This window comes from Haliotis rufescens, unplaced genomic scaffold (genome assembly GCF_023055435.1).
Source record: "Haliotis rufescens isolate VD_foot unplaced genomic scaffold, xgHalRufe1.0.p SCAF_5, whole genome shotgun sequence".
Taxonomy (NCBI): domain Eukaryota; kingdom Metazoa; phylum Mollusca; class Gastropoda; order Lepetellida; family Haliotidae; genus Haliotis; species Haliotis rufescens.
The window spans coordinates 15,911,420-15,931,035 of NW_025964223.1; the positions used below are offsets into that span (position 1 = coordinate 15,911,420).

The 19,616-nt window shown below is 42.1% G+C and overlaps 1 protein-coding gene across 1 annotated transcript; it reads right to left on the bottom strand.

Moving 5' to 3' along the window:
• Positions 1-1,886: 1,886 nt before the first annotated feature.
• LOC124113239 lies at positions 1,887-16,991 on the bottom strand. The gene is made up of 8 exons (XM_048383866.1): positions 16,511-16,991; positions 12,717-13,238; positions 11,962-12,402; positions 11,156-11,340; positions 7,951-8,323; positions 4,769-5,293; positions 3,086-3,526; positions 1,887-2,108 (listed from the first exon to the last, which is right to left on the bottom strand). Exons 1-8 carry the CDS (start codon positions 16,857-16,859, stop codon positions 1,921-1,923), a joined length of 3,024 nt encoding a protein of 1,007 aa, XP_048239823.1. The 5' UTR covers positions 16,860-16,991; the 3' UTR covers positions 1,887-1,920.
• Between the last annotated feature and the right edge of the window lie 2,625 nt (positions 16,992-19,616).

A 19,616-nucleotide genomic window follows, 5' to 3' on the forward strand; every position in this document is an offset into this window, starting at 1 on the left:
ACGTAATCAGCCAGCGCTATAATGTCATCAGGCAGTATCTTTGCATAATATTATTCACTTCAACTGCCTGTGCTTTCTTATCCGATTGGAAACCTTGTATACACAAAGAAAAACGTTAAGCACACCCATATTTCTGAACCATGACAAATGGCAAAAATCATGGCATGGGATGGATGACTGACCACAGGAGCTGGGCGGTACCAATGTCATCGGATAGAACAAATATTAAACAACAAATAAAGAAGCTATTGGTTGTGATTGAAATTTACTGACAAAAACATCATGGTAACACAGTTACTGTTTTTTACCTTAGACAATGCCTAAAAAAGTATGGAGCTGCAGGATTTTGTAAACGAGTTACGTTTGATGTTTCATGTGAAATGTTCCTTAAGTCTCCACTTGACATGGCTAGTGAAACAGATCAGTAGCGGGTGTAATCGCCACAGGCCCGGGTGAGGCATTCCACCCTACGTCTCATGCCTTCAGTCAGACGTTGGATCTGTTGATGGGTCAACAACAACCACCCCTGATGCAATGCTGCTTCCACCTGTAAATCTTGTAAATCTTGTACAAGAGGATCTCTCGCCTGTATGCGCCGCACCAGAATATCCCAAACATGTTCAAGGGGGTTCAAATCTGGGCTCATTGCTGGCCAGGGTAGAGTCGTTATTGCAGTGGCCCTCATGTAATCCACGACTGCATACGAACGATGAGGCCTGGCATTGTCATCCATGTACTGAGGTCGAGTAGCAAGAGGGTGGTTGTCAAAATGAGGAACGACGACTGACCTCAAAACGTCCCGGATGTACTGAGCCCCTGTTGAGTTGGCCTTAACATACAATCTTTATAGATACACCTCCAAACCATTACTGAGCCCCACCGTATGCAACAGTCAGTTTAATGTTCCTGGGGGTGCAGGCCGTGTTCCGGTGCCTCCAAACTCTCGTTCTATCTTCAGTGACGTGGAGCAGAAAGCAACTTTCGTCTGACCAATGGATCCGTTTCCAAGTTCTCAGATTCAAGCTCTGTCGCGCAACGAGCAGCTTTGTTGTGATCTCGCAACAAGGGACGCTTAATGACTCGTCTCGCCCTCATTCCTGCTGCTTTTAGCCGGTTCCTGATGGTTCTGGTGCTGAAACGACAATTGGGCAACCATAGCTATTTCAGACGAGTACTTGTTAAAAAGGGTTCTCGGCGTATGAGACGAAGGTCCCTGTCTTCGCTATCTGTCGTCACAGGAGGTCTTCCGGATCTGGGACGGTCCTGTACATCACCGGTCTGAGCATTTTCTCGACTAAATGGCTTACGACCCTGTGATGATACCCCAAATTCCGACCAATGGTATTACAAGACATTCCTGCGTTATGCATGCCGATTATTTGCCAATTTGTGGCGTTTGATAATCGCCTTCGTGCCATGGTCACACAATGTCATGGAATAACTTTAAAATCAAGCTTAAGAAAACAATTGTAACGTTTGGATATACTGCTTTTAGAGCATACCATCCATGGCATGTGAGCTTTCATCACGCATGGCTGATTACATCATCTCCAGAAAACATAATACTTCCTGTAAATATATCTTTTTTGACTGTTACAAATATTGGGACCAAACAATAATGAAATATATTAGGGTGTGCTTAACTTTTTTCTTTGTGTATATATATATATATATTCGCGGGCAACAAATTTCGTTTGTGTGTAATGCAAAATGACATATTACAAATGGGGTCTGTTGAATTTTCAAAGGACACTTTGTCAAACTTGGATGTTTTATCACAGATCTTGGCTTTATTAGGTGAGATGTGTAATGAGTATAATTATTAGACAGGTTATAAATCGTTATCACTTCCAGTGTCAGTAGACAAACACAAATACAACTGATTATTACTCTTGCATGGCATGTATTACGCAGAGATGGTTAGGTGCTGTTTCTTGGAGTGGCGATTATTTTGAAAGGCCGTGGCATCCGGGTTATACCCAGAATTCCTTCAAGATCTGGTGGAGGTTCCCCTTCCGGAAGCCGGAAATTGAACGTCTTCAGCAGTGACGACAGAAACAGAAACAGTTCCATCCGGGCTAGTGACTCACCAAGGCATATTCTTCTTCCTAAAGAAAAAGACACGAAGCCAGTGATGTTTATATGATTTCAATATCATGATTTGTGGTCATTACCAAGATAGTCTTGCCAGTATTATCCATTAGTTTTATGTGAAAGATTCCGAAACATAATTTCTACAAAAGTGAACGATCAAGTGGATTATTCTCATGACATTCGCGAGCAAATGGATGTTCCTAATATTGACTTGCCGACATTGTTGACTCGAATTAAATGATATCACGCAAACATATACCCTAAGACATAATATACGGATAAATACCAGACCTTGTTTATCCCCTGTATGCCGAGCGCCAGGCATTGAGGGGTAAAAAAGGGACAAACTTTAATATCTGATGGTAGGACCACACGACCCAGTGACCTTTCGCAGACGCTCTATCCACTACGCCCCGAAGGCGGTCTTTGTGACTTCAGTTACAACTTGGGGCATGTGTGAGGGGCACGTGGGCATCTTTAAGGCATGCCAGAGACCTATATGGGCAATATTGGCCCATCAACTAACGATGACGTCATGATTGTTTGCGACATCCATCGACCAAACTTACTATATCACATATCATTACCCACTTTTAATTTTACATTATTGGCAGAGACCCTGCACACGTCCTTATACCATGGCGTATAGATAAGATGATACATGAAACAGAGTCAACCAACGACCAGCGACATATGTGTGTATGTGTGAATTGGTCCTTATACCATGGCGTAGAGATAAGATGATACATGAAACAGAGTCAACCAACGACCAGCGACATATGTGTGTATGTGTGAATTGGTCCTTATACCATGGCGTAGAGATAAGATGTTACATGAAATAGAGTCAACCGAGACCAGCAGCATATGTGTGTATGTGTGGATGTTTGTTTGTTGTTTAAAGCTGCATTCAGCATTATCCCAGCTACTTACATCTGCTGCTTAGCATTTACATCCTACAGATATTGAGACAGCCCCTGTTCTAGTCACTTACCCATGAAGAAGGGGATGACTGCCTCATCTCGACGGACACTTCCGCTCTCGTCTAGGAACCTCTCCGGTCTGAATTTTTCAGGATCCCCCCACACATCGGGGTCGGACAGGACGGAGCTGATGTTCGGAAGCAGCATGGTGTTCTCGGGAATGGTGAATCCCCTGAATTGTGTGGTCTGGGGAGGCGCGTGGGGCACAGAGAAGGGGACAACATCAGCGAGTCTCTGCACCTCCATGATGAGAGCTTCCATGAAGGGGAGGCAACGCCTGTCACTCATTGAGGGCTGGTGCTCCTTCTCAAAGACCTGGTCCAGCTCTAGCTGCGCCTTCTCCTGGATGTCTAGGTGCAGGATCAGGTACAGGAGAGCCCACCGCAGTGTCGTTGTAGTCGTCTCCGTTCCAGCCACGAAAAACTCGATAATAATATGAGTTAACATCTCATCTGAAATGAATGACCATTAATTAATAAAACCGCATTTGAGCAGATACTAGTACCTGGATACCTGCGGTATATAAATGTATAATATAAATCTATGATGTGTGTGAACGCTTATAACGTTACTCTTTCAAAAGGTATCGTTTAACGGCAAGTTTTGTGCTTAAAGAAGTCATGGATCGTGAGTGAGTGAGTATGGTTTTACGCCGCTTTTAGCAATATTTTAGCAATATCACGGCGGAGGCCACCAGAAATGGCTTCACACATTTTACCCATGTCGGGAATCGAACCCGGGTCTTCGGCGTGACGAGCGAACGCTTTAACCACTAGGCTACCCGACCGCCCCATGGACTGTGATGATAGGAAACAAAACCTTACTATTACATAAGACCGCTTGTACGATCACGCTGATGTCTGCGTTAACGAGTGAAAATGGATTTGAACTCGTGTAGTCATGCTTGCACGAGAATGAACGTAGCAATATCCAATTTGAACTGCTGGGCAAAAGATAAAACACCCCCAAGTTTGATGGTGGCTAAACTGAAGTAAACAAGAAATGGTTATTCGACGGTGGTGCATTTGATACGGGTATCAGAGCTGTGTTTTGGACCTAAAGATTGCAGTGTTTGGTCGACTGTTTTCAGCCAGGTAAGGGGCGGTCGGGTAGCCTAGTGGTTAAAGCGTTCGCTCGTCACGCCGAAGACCCGGGTTCGATTCCCGACATGGGTACAATGTGTGAAGCCCATTTCTGGTGTCCCCCGCCGTGATATTGCTGGAATATTGCCAAAAGCGGCGTAAAACAATACTCACTCACTCAGCCAGGTAAAGTTTTGATAACGTTTGCATATTTGGATCAAAACCAATTGTCAAGTATATACTTTCTTCCTGGCAGTTTCTATCACGGCTGCCTGTAACTGATCAATCTGGATATGGTAAATTGGTGTGAGTAGCCACGAAACCACCAGGGCACGATGACAAGCCAAGTCAGCAAGTCTGACGATCAGATCTACTTTAGTCGACTCTTGCGACAAGGATTTACGTAACTTGGGACGAATACTACCACGAACCTTCGGAATTACCCTAGAGTGCGAAATGATTTCAAGCCATGTATGTGTATAGACACACTCCCACACCGGGAAACACTTATCCAAACGTATCTTGTGGACCTAACTTGCACATTTTCCGAATCGGGATACCAAGTTGAACGGATTAGTTTATCTCATCGAAAACACCACTAAACTAACTTACCGCTAAACGAAGTGCTGTCCGGATTAGTGGTGTGCTGATGTTTAACCTCCCTCAGATAGGCATTAACAAAGTCGACCTGTTGTTGAAGGTTTGGGTCCGCCTTATGCAGCTGTATGTGTTTCTGTACAAAGCCCCTGAGTATGACATCCCGCGGAGCCATAGTCCCGAGTTTGAGTGGATCTCCAGGACAGTATTTCAAAACTGGAAAAAAGTGACCCAGTGATGTCCCGCCGACTATCTTCATATTCTCGTTGATCTCATACATAAAAGATTTGAATTCTTCATTGTCATATCCAAACCTCTTCCCGAAGATTAGGGACGAAATAACGTCACAGATGCTTGCGTTGATGATGTTGTTGATGTCGAAAGACGCGCCGTTCTGCGCCAGGATGGCGTCGAGACACGACGTCACATCAACAAGGATACTTGTTTCCATAACATTCCTGCCAAGGCCAAGGTCACGCAAAACGGAAAGAGAGAATTTTCTTTGCTCTTTCCACATCTGGCCGCTTGAATTCACGATGCCTGGATAAAAAAATGAATAATAGTTTCATTTCAGACACTCCGAACAGTGAAATCCCGGCAATCCAGAATCCTGTGAAACCCGTCAGGATTAACAAATGCCCGGATCATAAAATCGAAATATCCAGCCCTCTTGTGATTATGGAGCTGCTTCCAGCAGTAGCCGAACGGATTATTGTGTTTCACTGTACATGATCAACGAATTTGTGTGTACACATTGCCTACAAAAAGCGCCGTAGGGCTCTGAAGTTCAATCAAACAATTTGATATTTGCAAATTCCGTATTAACATTAGAACTCATCCTCATTGTGTTCAAGTTAACCAACACAGGGTACACAACACACCCTTACACTGTAGCGATGAGCACACACACGGTAGATACCTCACGCTATATGTGACGATGAACACAGTCACGAGTATATTGCTAACACACAAACGCGTAAATTACTAAATTACCTGCAGCAAAGAAAACACACATGTGTAAATTACTAACATATCTGAAGTGAAGAAACACACATATGTGAAAAATACTAAATTTTCTGAAGCGATGAACACACAACTGTGTAAATTAGTAAATTACCTGTAGCGATGAACAGACAATCGGGTAAATTACTAAATTGTCTGTGGAGATGAACACAGAAATGTGTACATTACTAAATTACCTGTAGCAGTGAAAACACAAATGTGTAAATTACTAAATTACCTGAAGCGATAAACACACAACTGTGTAAATTAGTTAATTATCTGTAACGATGAACACAGGCACTTACAAAGGGAACATTAGTAAAACTATAGCTAGCGATGAACACACCCGCCTACATGGGGTAAATTACTAAAGCTACATGTAGCGAAGGACTTACCAATACACAGTGCAAGTTACACACAATAGATGTATTGATGACTTACACAAGACAAATTATGAAAAATAAACGCAGCGATGAGAACACATACATGTACAGAGCGTACACTACACATTTATCTTAAGACGAATCTCAACCCGACCTTGATAGGAAAGAAGCACGCACCCACGCACGCACGCACACATGTGAGAAAGTCATCTACATATTTGTCGAGTGTTTTTGAAAGAATTATTGTCAGAATGAAAAATATTTTACGTACGCAATTTTCTCGTGTCAGTAACAGTAACAGGAAAGTAACAGTTGATGGATCGGCAATAGTGTACCACATTTTAAATTTAGTTATTATCAAAGTTAATTTTTTTTCTATTTGTCATTTTCTATTTATGACTGTCGTAAATGTGTGTGTGTGTGTGTGTGTGTGTGTGTGTGTGTGTGTGTGTGTGTGTGTGAGAGAGAGAGAGTGAACGTGTGGGGAGTCAGTATATTTCTGGTTCATAGGGGGATTTTATGTTTGGTTCTATAAATTCGCCACCTGGTTGAAAAATATCAACAATCCAAGTTCATAAACATAACCTAAATAAATGCAGCATAACTTCAAACTTTACAATCCCGCAACAAGCACAGACAGTATCAAAAAGGTTGTCGTAATGCAGGCATACCATAGATATATGTGTATGTATATATGTATATATATTGGCAATATAACCTGTTAATAATTTTCAAAAACTCAGAATATGCAAATGTTCAGACACATCTGCTTACGTAGCTGTTCTGCCTGAACGAATATTTAGATACCCATCTCGGATAAGGTGACCCAATTATTTTAACACATAACTTGTTAATACTTTTATTCAGCGTGAACTCGTTACTCTTTCAATACCACCTCGAATTTAAGATCGCAAGGCCATATCATTTATGAGATTCATAATTCCAAGTTTTAGGCACACTCCTTGCATCTGAGCCCAGTGCACTAAGACGCTCAGACAAAAAGTAACGTGCAAAATGATGACCTTGAAGAGCACGTGAGCCTCAAACCCCTACCATGCCCGTGGTTCCGTGAAGATTCAGGGTTAGAAATATCCTTCAGCAACCCATGCTTGACGTGAGAGGCGACTAAGGATATCGGGTGGTCAGACACGCTGACTTGGTTGATGGATGTCATCGTATTCAAATTCCGTAGATCGATGATCATGATGTCCATCACTGAATTTTCTGGTCCAGACTCTAGTATTTACAGACCGCCGTCATATATCTGGAATATTGCTGAGTGCGGCGTTAAACAACAAACCAACTCACCAATCTTACAATCACCATCAGATGTGAACAAAACAAATGACGTCAAGTCATCATTAAATAATAGTTTTGGCTTTTATTGTCGCAGTTGAAAAAAAGAAGAAATGAAAAAAAACAAACTATTTCTTATTGCTAAATAATCTCACGATGACTGTATGAAAAGGAGGGAGGGTCCACTTCACAATGGTTTCAAGTTTATTGAAAACCCTCGTTTGTGTATATTCAAGACGGGTTGTCCCGTCCTCCTTCATCAATAACCTTCGCCACGCTCGTTAAACACGAGGAGCGTACGACACACTACGCCAGGAGCGTGACCTTTAACCCCTCCCCTTTCTGTTGCTGTGTGTGTGTGTGTGTGTGTGTGTGTGTGTGTGTGTGTCTCTCTCTCTCTCTTTATTTCATTTCTGATAGGTTAAATTATCTCACTGGCAAGGGTAATAAATGCTCATATAGCCATGGATGTAATATGATACCTTGTAGGCAGTTAAATATTGTTGTCATACTTACCCATTCTCTTTGTAAATTCGTCATACATCAGCCCCTTTGGTCGGTCACTGAAATTGTCCCCATACTTCACAAACGCCTCTTTGAGCGTTTCGTGGCCATTAAAGACAATGACGAGCTTGTTGCCAAAATAAAGGCTAAACACATCGCCATACTGTTTTCTAAACTTCTGGAAGATGTGTCTGACATCACCCCCCGACAAGGAGAGGAGATTGCCGATCAGCGGCAGTGTCGGGGGACCTGGGGGTATGTGCTGCGGTTTCCGCGTTCCGAGCCACAGGCCGAGTATACTTACAGCAGCAACCAGAAGCCAGGTTGGGCTCACACAAACACAGTCGCATATTGACATTGCGGTGTCGGGATATGCACTAATGCACTATAGATATAACGTAAAACTGCAATCCCATACATACGCTGCAGTACCATGGCCTATTTTTCTGATCAGCATCCTGTTTTTTTCCAACTAATTAAATGTAAAACTTCCGGAAAGGGTTTTGTCAAAACATGCAACGAAGAACTAATGGAAACGAATAATGATTCCCTTAAATAAACTCGTGTTTTTAACACTTCTTTTCAATTGAAAATAGGAAATAAGTATATATGTCACGTTCACATCGTAGGTTTAGTTTAAGCTGTATTTGTTAATTTATATGTTGATGCCCTACCATAGTAAGACAATATGATGAAAAGCGAATATAGAAACCAATATCCACACTGACGCTTGACTGTATTAAGGTATAGTATAAAAGATGAATATGAAAGTGTCGAACATGCCGATCGTGGTGTTGAACCTAACAACTTTAATCTTGATCGTCCCCAAAATGATACTGATATAGAATATAATATGGCAGGAATCGGCCTTTCCATGTTTTACAAAGATTAAGTGTGTGTGTGTATGTATGTATGTATGTTTATATATATATGTATCACACATTCTTCAGCAACTCCATTCTTGCAGTAAAAGGCGACTGTGCTTGTCGTTAGAAACGACAAGCGGGATCGGGTGATCAAGCTCGCTGACTTAGTTGATGCATGTCATCATATCCCAATTGCGTGGATCGATGCTCATGATGTCAATCACTTGATTGTGTGGTCCAGACTGGATTATTTACAAACCGCCGTCATATAGCTTAAATATTCTGATTGCGGCGTTAAACAACATTCAAACAAACCACAAAATATTAGCGAGTTATCGTCGAGCCCTTTGGATAATTCACTGTGCAGAATTTCCAACAGTCAAATTGTCAACTGTGACGTAATCAGCCAGCGCTATAATGTCATCAGGCAGTATCTTTGCATAATATTATTCACTTCAACTGCCTGTGCTTTCTTATCCGACTGGAAACCTTGTATACACAAAGAAAAACGTTAAGCACACAGCTATTTCTGAACCATGACAAATGGCAAAAATCATGGCATGGGATGGATGACTGACCACAGGAGCTGGGCGGTACCAATGTCATCGGATAGAACAAATATTAAACAACAAATAAAGAAGCTATTGGTTGTGATTGAAATTTACTGACAAAAACATCATGGTAACACAGTTACTGTTTTTTACCTTAGACAATGCCTAAAAAAGTATGGAGCTGCAGGATTTTGTAATCGAGTTACGTTTGATGTTTCATGTGAAAGGTTCCTTAAGTCTCCACTTGACATGGCTAGTGAAACAGATCAGTAGCGGGTGTAACCGCCACAGGCCCGGGTGAGGCATTCCACCCTACGTCTCATGCCTTCAGTCAGACGTTGGATCTGTTGATGGGTCAACAACAACCACCCCTGATGCAATGCTGCTTCCACCTGTAAATCTTGTAAATCTTGTACAAGAGGATCTCTCGCCTCTATGCGCCGCACCAGAATATCCCAAACAGGTTCAAGGGGGTTCAAATCTGGGCTCATTGCTGGCCAGGGTAGAGTCGTTATTGCAGTGGCCCTCATGTAATCCACGACTGCATACGAACGATGAGGCCTGGCATTGTCATCCATGTACTGAGGTCGAGTAGCAAGAGGGTGGTTGTCAAAATGAGGAACGACGACTGACCACAAAACGTCCCGGATGTACTGAGCCCCTGTTGAGTTGGCCTCAACATACAATCTTTATTGATACACCTCCAAACCATTACTGAGCCCCACCGTATGCAACAGTCAGTTTAATGTCCCTGGGGGTGCAGGCCGTGTTCCGGTGCCTCCAAACTCTCGTTCTTCCTTCAGTGACGTGGAGCAGAAAGCAACTTTCGTCTGACCAATGGATCCGTTTCCAAGTTCTCAGATTCAAGCTCTGTCGCGCAACGAGCAGCTTTGTTGTGATCTCGCAACAAGGGACGCTTAATGACTCGTCTCGCCCTCATTCCTGCTGCTTTTAGCCGGTTCCTGATGGTTCTGGTGCTGAAACGACAATTGGGCAACCACAGCTATTTCAGACGAGTACTTGTTAAAAAGGGTTCTCGGCGTAGGAGACGAAGGTCCCTGTCTTCGCTATGTGTCGTCACAGGAGGTCTTCCGGGTCTGGGACGGTCCTGTACATCACCGGTCTGAGCATGTTTCTCGACTAAACGGCTTACGACCCTGTGATGATACCCCAAATTCCGACCAATGGTATTACAAGACATTCCTGCGTTATGCATGCCGATTATTTGCCATTTTGTGGCGTTTGATAATCGCCTTCGTGCCATGGTCACACAATGTCATGGAATAACTTTAAAATCAAGCTTAAGAAAACAATTGTAACGTTTGGATATACTGCTTTTAGAGATACTCGAGGATAGCATGTTGCACGCGCATACCATCCATGGCATGTGAGCTTTCATCACTCATGGCTGATTACATCATCTCGAGAAAACATAATACTTCCTGTAAATATATCTTTTTTGACTGTTACAAATATTGGGACCAAACAATAATGAAATATATTAGGGTGTGCTTAACTTTTTTCTTTGTGTATATATATATATATATATATTCGCGGGCAACAAATTTCGTTTGTGTGTAATGCAAAATGACATATTACAAATGGGGTCTGTTGAATTTTCAACGGACACTTTGTCAAACTTGGATGCTTTATCACAGATCTTGGCTTTATTAGGTGAGATGTGTAATGAGTATAATTATTAGACAGGTTACAAATCGTTATCACTTCCAGTGTCAGTAGACAAACACAAATACAACTGATTATTACTCTTGCATGGCATGTATTACGCAGAGATGGTTAGGTGCTGTTTCTTGGAGTGGCGATTATTTTGAAAGGCCGTGGCATCCGTGTTATACCCAGAATTCCTTCAAGATCTGGTGGAGGTTCCCCTTCCGGAAGCCGGAATTTGAACGTCTTCAGCAGTGACGACAGAAACAGAAACAGTTCCATCCGGGCTAGTGACTCACCAAGGCATATTCTTCTTCCTAAAGAAAAAGACACGAAGCAAGTGATGTTTATATGATTTCAATATCATGATTTGTGGTCATTACCAAGATTGTCTTGCCAGTATTATCCATTAGTTTTATGTGAAAGATTCCGAAACATAATTTCTACAAAAGTGAACGATCAAGTTGATTATTCTCATGACATTCGCGAGCAAACGGATGTTCCTAAGATTGACTTGCCGACATTGTTGACTCGAATTAAATGATATCACGCAAACATATACCCTAAGACATTATATACGGACTATACCAGACCTTGTTTATCCCCTGTATGCCGAGCGCCAGGCATTGAGGGGTAAAAAAAGGACCAACTTTAATATCTGATGGTAAGGACCACACGACCCAGTGACCTTTCGCAGACGCTCTATCCACTACGCCCCGAAGGCGGTCTTTGTGACTACAGTAACAATTGGGGGCATGTGTGAGGGGCACGTGGGACATCTTTAAGGCATGCCAAAAACCTATATGGGCAATATTGACCATCAAGTAACGATGACGTCATGATTGTTTGCGACATCCATCGACCAAACTTACTTTATCACATATCATTACCCACTTTTAATTTTACATATTGGCAGAGACCCTGCACACGTCTCTTACCCATGAAGAAGGGGATGACTGCCTCATCTCGACGGACACTTCCGCACTCGTCTAGGAACCTCTCCGGTCTGAATGTTTCAGGATTCCCCCACACATCGGGGTCGGACAGGACGGAGCTGATGTTCGGAAGCAGCATGGTGTTCTCGGGAATGGTGAATCCCCGGAATTGTGTGGTCTGAGGAGGTGCGTGGGGCACAGAGAATGGGACAACATCAGCGAGTCTCTGCACCTCCATGATGAGAGCTTCCATGAAGGGGAGGCAACGCCTGTCACTCATTGAGGGCTGCTGCTCCTTCTCAAAGACCTGGTCCAGCTCTAGCTGCGCCTTCTCCTGGATGTCTGGGTGCAGGATCAGGTACAGGAGAGCCCATCGCAGTGTCGTTGCGGTCGTCTCCGTTCCAGCCACGAAAAACTCGACGATGATACATACCAACATCTCATCTGAAACAAGTTAAATATTAGTGGCAAACCTTTTTATAACATGTTTAATGACATTTTTGTAAACTTTACTCACCTAACTAATAAGACTATTTTGTCTAAAAGTAAAATGATGTCAAAATATTTTTCAACCCTTTGACACTCGATAAGCAGTATGTATACGACTGAGCCACATGTGCCCACACGAGCAGGGTGAAACAGCTAAACACACTAAATGCCTTAATATCCACAAAAGTATAACTCTTAACCATCAAACGTTATTAGATCAATTCATTACACAGTTAACTAAAATGTATTATTAAAAGAGCTTGACTTACCGCTAAATGTCGTGTTTTCCGCATTAACAGTTTGCTGTTTGTCGATTTCCTTGAGATAAGCATTAACAAAGTCGTCCTCTTGTTGAAGTATTGGGTCCGTCTTGTGTAGCGCTATCTGTTTCCGTATGAAACCCCGTATTATTTTGTCGCTGGGACCCAATGTCCCCAATTTCAGAGGATCTCCAGGACAATACTTCAAGATGGGAAAGAAGTGACCCAGAGACGTCCCGCCAACTACCTTCATATTCTCATTTATTGTGTCCATGTAACATCGGAATTCGGGGTCGTCATGTTCAAACCTTTTCCCGAAGGTCAGGGACGATATAATGTTGCAAACGCTTGTGTTGATGATGCTGCTGATGTCGAAGGAAGCAGGATGAGACAGGATGAGGTCGAGGCAAGACATCACTTCTTCGTGTATCCGTGTTTCCATGACATTCTTGCCAAGGCCAAGGTCACGCAAAACGGAGAGGGAGAATCTTCTTTGTTCTTTCCACAACTGACCGCTTGAGTTCACGACGCCTGGGTTTAAAAGAACAGACATTATTTACTACCTGTAATAGGACAGTATCCATTGCCTACCTGGGGATGTATGAAATACATATTCTTCTGAAACAAAAGTTGTTCTTCGGTAATTTATGTCAAAGAAATAAGAACTAAATGTTTCATTTTAGAATTTATGTGAAACGTGACAGGAATGTTAAAACTGTTATGGCGGCCACATGAGAAAATCCCCCGCATGAACTTTTTTAACGAGTTTACATTTTCTTTGTATTTTATGAAATAACAACAGTAGATTGCACTGCATTTGAGGGAGTAATCCAGTCTGAATGCTAATGCCATAAGGATGTATCTCACCCACAAAAGCCTTATACAAGGAAACTAACTATAGTTAGATATTGTGACATTTTCACAACGGAGACTAAATGACATTGTTTTATAATTGTTGTTACCTAGGGCAAAGTTGTACCTGTATCAGTTGACAAAAATGAGGATCATAAACCAGGGTAGTAACTCTGTTAAAATAAATCAAATTTATAACGACTGCGATATGTGTATCAGTAACACCTGTTGTGTGTAGAGCGGCATGTGTTTAGAGCGTCAGGGATATTCCCTGAAAAATGTAGGAGTTGACATCACAAAAACAGTACCCTCTCTCACAGTTGGGCAAATCGAGCTTCATAAACCAAGGGTAGCAACTCTCTCAACATGAAAAGAAATGAAACGAGACTGTGATATGGATATATTAAACATGTGCCCATTCAAACTGTAGGAGGAGTTGATTTCACAAGCTTAGTACCCTCTCTCACAATTAGGCAAATGAAGCTCCGTAAAACAGGGGCAGTAACTCTGTCAAACTCTATCGAAATGAAACGGGACTGCCATATGCGTATCATCAACATGTCGATATCTTGTGTGTAGACTGTCAGGGATATTCTCTGGAAACTGGAGGAGGAGTAGATTTCATGAAGCTCCATAAAACAGGGGCAGTAACTCTGTCAAACTTTGTCGAAATGAAACGGGACTGCGATATGCGTATCATCAACATGTCGATATCTTGTGTTTAGAGTGTCAGGGATATTCTCTGGAAACTGTAGGAGGAGTTGATTTCACAAGCTTAGTACCCTCTCTCACAATTAGGCAAATGAAGCTCCGTAAAACAACAGGAGCAGTAACTCTGTCAAAATTAGTCGAAATGAAACGGGGCTGCGATATGCGTATCATCAACATTTCGACATCTTGTGTGTAGAGTTTCAGGGATATTCTCTCGAAACTGTAGGAGGAATTGATTTCATAAAGCTTAGTACCCTCTGCCGGACGGACAGACGGACAGACAGACAGACGGACGGACTGCGCCACGACATAATCCCCCTTCGGCCATTCTGGTCCGGCGGGGATAAAAAGCCACACACTGCTTGGAGAACTTGGGAAGCAACAGATAGTATTTGAAAAAAACCCATTACAGGTCACTTGGTATTTACCACTTGCCTCAGGCAGGCAGAGATGCAGCGTGTACGATTTGTTTCATTCATATGTGTGATCATCAGGCTGGGCGTTACTAACAAACAGAATTTACTTGTTCAACATTCCTGTCATGCTTGTTGGCGGATTCATAAGCCATCTGCCAATCACATGAAATGTATTATTTATTCGATGGAATATGCTTCATATGTTCTAAATGGCATACACTGTCGGAAACTATGACATTGATTTGATTTTGATTTGTTTGTTGCTTAATCCTGCACTTAACAATATTCCTTGACGTCAGTCTGTAGATAATCGAATCTGGACCAGACACATCTGTGATAGATATTACGAACACCGATGGGCGACACGCAATCACCCAACTGAAATCACCGAAGTTGTTGCTGTGGACCAATTCTAACCCCGAATATCCACCTGAGATCCTGGGTTTGACAACTGTGTTATACGTCTACGTTATACTATCGTATCGACTGTATACATCGTTCATGGCGCAGGACATTCACACACCACCCCCCCCCAATACAACACTGTACAGCAAGTTGACTGTGTCACCCATGCCCACACTCTATGTAGATATCTGGCTAGAATATTATCCCGTCGTTGGAGGAACGCAGTGTCTACAAGACTGTGTTGACGATTGTAGACTTGGTAAGTGTTTGGAGAGTGTAGGTGGATGACAGAGTTGCTTCCCTTTACATATCGATTTACCGTGGATGGATTCTTATTACTGACAATTGTCCACAGACTCAACGAGAGAAAACGAACACCATTGTCAAATTTTGGTTCATCGTGGGATACATAAATCCAGTAACTAATATGGTCAGCCTCAGGTAACTGATGTGTAACAAATATACGTGTGTTGCTCATAATGATCACGACGTTAAAGCTCAAGATGAGAAGTTTTGTTTTGTTTGTTTGTTGTTAAACGCCGCGCGCACTCAGCAATATTCCAGCTATTTGATGGCGGTCTGTAAATAATCGAGTCTGGACCAGACAATCCAGTGAATGACATCATAAGCATCGATCCACGCAATTGGGATCGATGACATGCATCAACCAAGTCAGCGAGCCTGGCCACCCGATCCCGTAAGTCGCCTCTTACGACAAGCATAGTCGCCTTTAACGACAGGCATGGGTTGCTGAAGACCTATTATACCCCGGATCTTCACGGGTCACATGAGAAGTAGTCATAAGGATATTGATTACAGCATTTACACGTGAATAAGGAAAGGTTAAGAGTAATGCCAACCTTGGGACCGAACGGTCAATGTTAAATGAAACGAAAGGATCACGTCGGACCCGTCTATTGTTACACGCTGGTCGTATCATAATGTTTCTGGTACAAGTCGAACAATTGAAATCGTGTACATTTTTTATCGTCATTATTTCTATAATGGCTGTAGTTGTTGACAATATTACTAAAATACTGCCGGTGTGACTTTAAATTATAACTCAAATATTACCAAGTTCTACAACAAAGGGCGCGATCCTCCTTGTGTGATAATACGTTTGTGTCACACAGCTGCCTATTTCACATATGGAATTGATTTATAGCACACAAAACTTAGTAATATGAATGGACAAACCTTGTAATTTCTGAGGGGATATATAAATAATTTAGAAAATACTTGATATAAAAATCAGATAAAAAGAAAGTTTTTATTTATAGTCTTGATTTTAACGACACATAGAATAATGTTTCAGGTTCCTTCTCGCAATTAACCCATTCGAATATAACAATTTGTTTTTAAGGACGGTATTCCATAATCTGATTTTTTTCTTTAACATCCTTGGTATTAATTACTTACCCATTCTTTTTGTATATTCGTCATACATCAGCCCCTTTGGCCGGTCGCTGAAATTGTCCCCATACTTCACAAACGCCTCTTTCAGTGTTTCATGGCCATTGAAGACAATGACGAGCTTGTTGCCAAAATAAAGGCTGAATACATCGCCATACTGTTTCCTTAACTTCTGGAAGATGTGTCTGACATCACCCCCCGACAAGGAGAGGAGATTGCCGATCAACGGCAGCGTCGGGGGACCTGGGGGTATGTGCTGCGGTTTCCGCGTTCCGAGCCACAGGCCGAGTATGCTTACAGCAGCAACCAGAAGCCAGGTCGGGCTCACACAAACAACACAGTCGCTTATTGACATTGCAATGTGTAGAGTTCCGCTAATTATGCACTACATGGGGTTGTGCACAGCTACAACTGCAAGTACATGTACATACTGCGGTAGCTGGGCTTGTATTTGTTAGTAACATGTCACACTTCCGGGCTGGGGTTTGTCAAAACATGTGTCAGAAAACCATAGGAAACGAAAACTGATTAACGGTAAAGCGGTCGTAAAAGCGCTAATCCAAATTGCGTGAACGCTTGACTGGATATGGTTATGGTTTGTTAGACAGCAAATTGTTAGACAGCCGATTAGAAGGTTAATTAGGGCAATACCCACAGCTTTAATGAAACAGTCCTACTTATCTTTCTCCCTAGTATTAATACGGTTACAGATTTGTGTTTGTTCAGTATTTGTAACAGTATTGTAATCTTATATGAAATTTGTTTGATGTTCCAGAGTTTTTGCACACTGAACACCTGCCTTTGTCATATTTCTTGTTTCACTTGATATCTTCTCTATTTAATCCTATATGAGTGAGTGAGTGAGTGAGTGAGTTGGGTTTTAAATGTATTCCAGTTATATCGTGGGGTGTTAGCTTAATGTTGGAGGAAAGCCCGAAGTGATGCAGGTCTCAGACGTTTACCACTTCGGTGAAACCAACGATCACGGGCATGGTGCTGACAATCCTAGAAATATAATCGGGGCGAACCGGGATTTGATCCCACAATCATAAATTTCTGGCGTGCCCAAGGGACGCAACTCTGCACAGCGAATCGCGACGCCTTAGACGACTGGGCCACCCATGTCCCCTTATCCTATATGAAGTTTGTGGATAATGAAGACCTCTCTTTATCATGTTTTTTCACTAGATTGCTGCTCCAGATGCACTTTTCTTATTCTAATAACATCTTTAATTACAAAACAATCAATCCTTTTTGTAAAAAAATGCAAATTAGACCAATTTGTCAGAATCACCTTTTCTGGTATAAATTAAATGTTCTGGTATGACCATGGTAGCATTATCAGAATGGCTAGGTTAAGGAAAGTTGAATATGTCGCAGAGAGGCACACCAAAGGTTCATCCACATCTACAAGCCCTGCAGTCCGCCGACAGGGTGTACATGGACGGCACCTTCACCTCCTACCCTGAGCTGTGGAGCCAAGTTTACATTCTTCATGCCAGAGCTAGTTTCAAGACCTCCCTGCCTCATCGCCGTCCCAACATCTCCCGTTTCATCGAAGTTATCAGACGCATTGAACATGCAGAAAGAAGTTGATTCCTCCAGCTCGACTTTGGATCCGCACGTGTGTCTACCGCGAGATTGACAAACGAATTGCCAGGTTGAAAGACCAGCTTCACCACGGTTAGAAAACCCCAACTCAGTTACTGGATGCTCTTAGTAATCTCCTGAGACTTGGCTAGAGATTATATAGAATATTTAATATTTATATTCTGTACATTTTGTAGTGCTATGGATAACATTACCATTGTCTGATGAGTGAGTGAGTGAGTGAGTGAGTGAGTGAGTGAGTGAGTGAGTGAGTGAGTGAGTCTGTTGGGTTTAACGCCGCTTTTAGCATTATTCCATTTTTATCACGGCGTGTCAGCTTAATGTGGGAGGAAAGCCCGAATTGATGCAGGTCTCAGACGTTTAGCACTTCGGTAAAATCCACGAGCACGGGTATCATGTCTAATGAGATGAGATCTATCAAATATGAAGAATATTTATCACTTAACACTTCTTTGGTATGTATAGGCCTATTGGTCATTCCATTATTCATGTGAGGAAACAGTATGATGCCTGGCTGTGCACTCAACCAGAAAAGTTTTGAGGTGTCTAACAACTGGCTGTCAAGCAAATGGGAGGTAAACCTTTTGTGATGTAACACTACTGCGTGAGAATGTGTTCATGGACCATGTGTTCATGAGAGTCATGTTTTTGCGCCTTCAGTTTTAGGGGCTGAGATTTTTTGCTTCTAACAAAAGAGCTCAAATATTTTTTACGGCATATTTCAAATTCAACCTATCGATAGAATGTTAAATTTTCTCACTGTTCACTAAAATTTAATAACTGTACACCCCTAGAAATCAATTGGCCCGCCCTTATTATTCTTTCTGGCATTTCTTGAGACGCTTGTTTTGTAACACTATTTTTATTGAAAATAGGAAAAACGTAAATTTGACGTTCATATCGCGGATTTAAGCTGTCAGTGTTAATTTATCTGTTGATCCCCTACCGTAGATAGACGATATAATGTAAAGGGCATCTAAAAACCAATATCCAGACCGGCGCTTGACTGTATCATGACAGCAATAGATGGATATGAAAGTATCGAACCTGTCGCATCGATAACTAACCACTTCAATCTTGATCATCCCCAAAATGATACTGATATAGAATACAATATTGCAGGAATCGGCCTTGCCATGTTTGAAACGAGTTAGTGATATTACAAATCAAGGTGTATCAGATAATGTTACTGAAGGTATTTGTATTCAGGTCACTGTTCTTCCAATTTAGACGCCCCATTAAATATTTACGTCGTAACAACACCATGTCACATACCATGGCTGACAAAGATACACTTTGTATATATATAGTTGTTATTATAGTGTCTTACGCCTCCTCAACAGTTGTAAATGTATAGAGAATACTAAGCGAGCTCCCGGAGCGAAAGCAGTAATTTATTTATTACTTGCCGTTTATAACTTAAAACAAACCCAATTCATCGCAGTGCACACCTTTAGAATTCTGGAGTCCGTTCCATAAAGCTATCGTTGCGCTAAGGTTA

What these genes read in the sequence shown, in the direction of transcription:
- LOC124113239 (XM_048383866.1), bottom strand. Translation starts at nt 16,859, where the DNA reads ATGTCAATAAGCGACTGTGTTGTTTGTGTGAGCCCGACCTGGCTTCTG. An exon ending in CCACTCCAAGAAACAGCACC is followed by an intron (nt 8,324 to 11,155) that starts TAACCATCTCTG and finishes TTATATCTATAG; the next exon opens with TGCATTAGTGCATATCCCGA. An exon ending in AGTCATCCCCTTCTTCATGG is followed by an intron (nt 2,109 to 3,085) that starts GTAAGTGACTAG and finishes CTTTTTCTTTAG; the next exon opens with GAAGAAGAATATGCCTTGGT.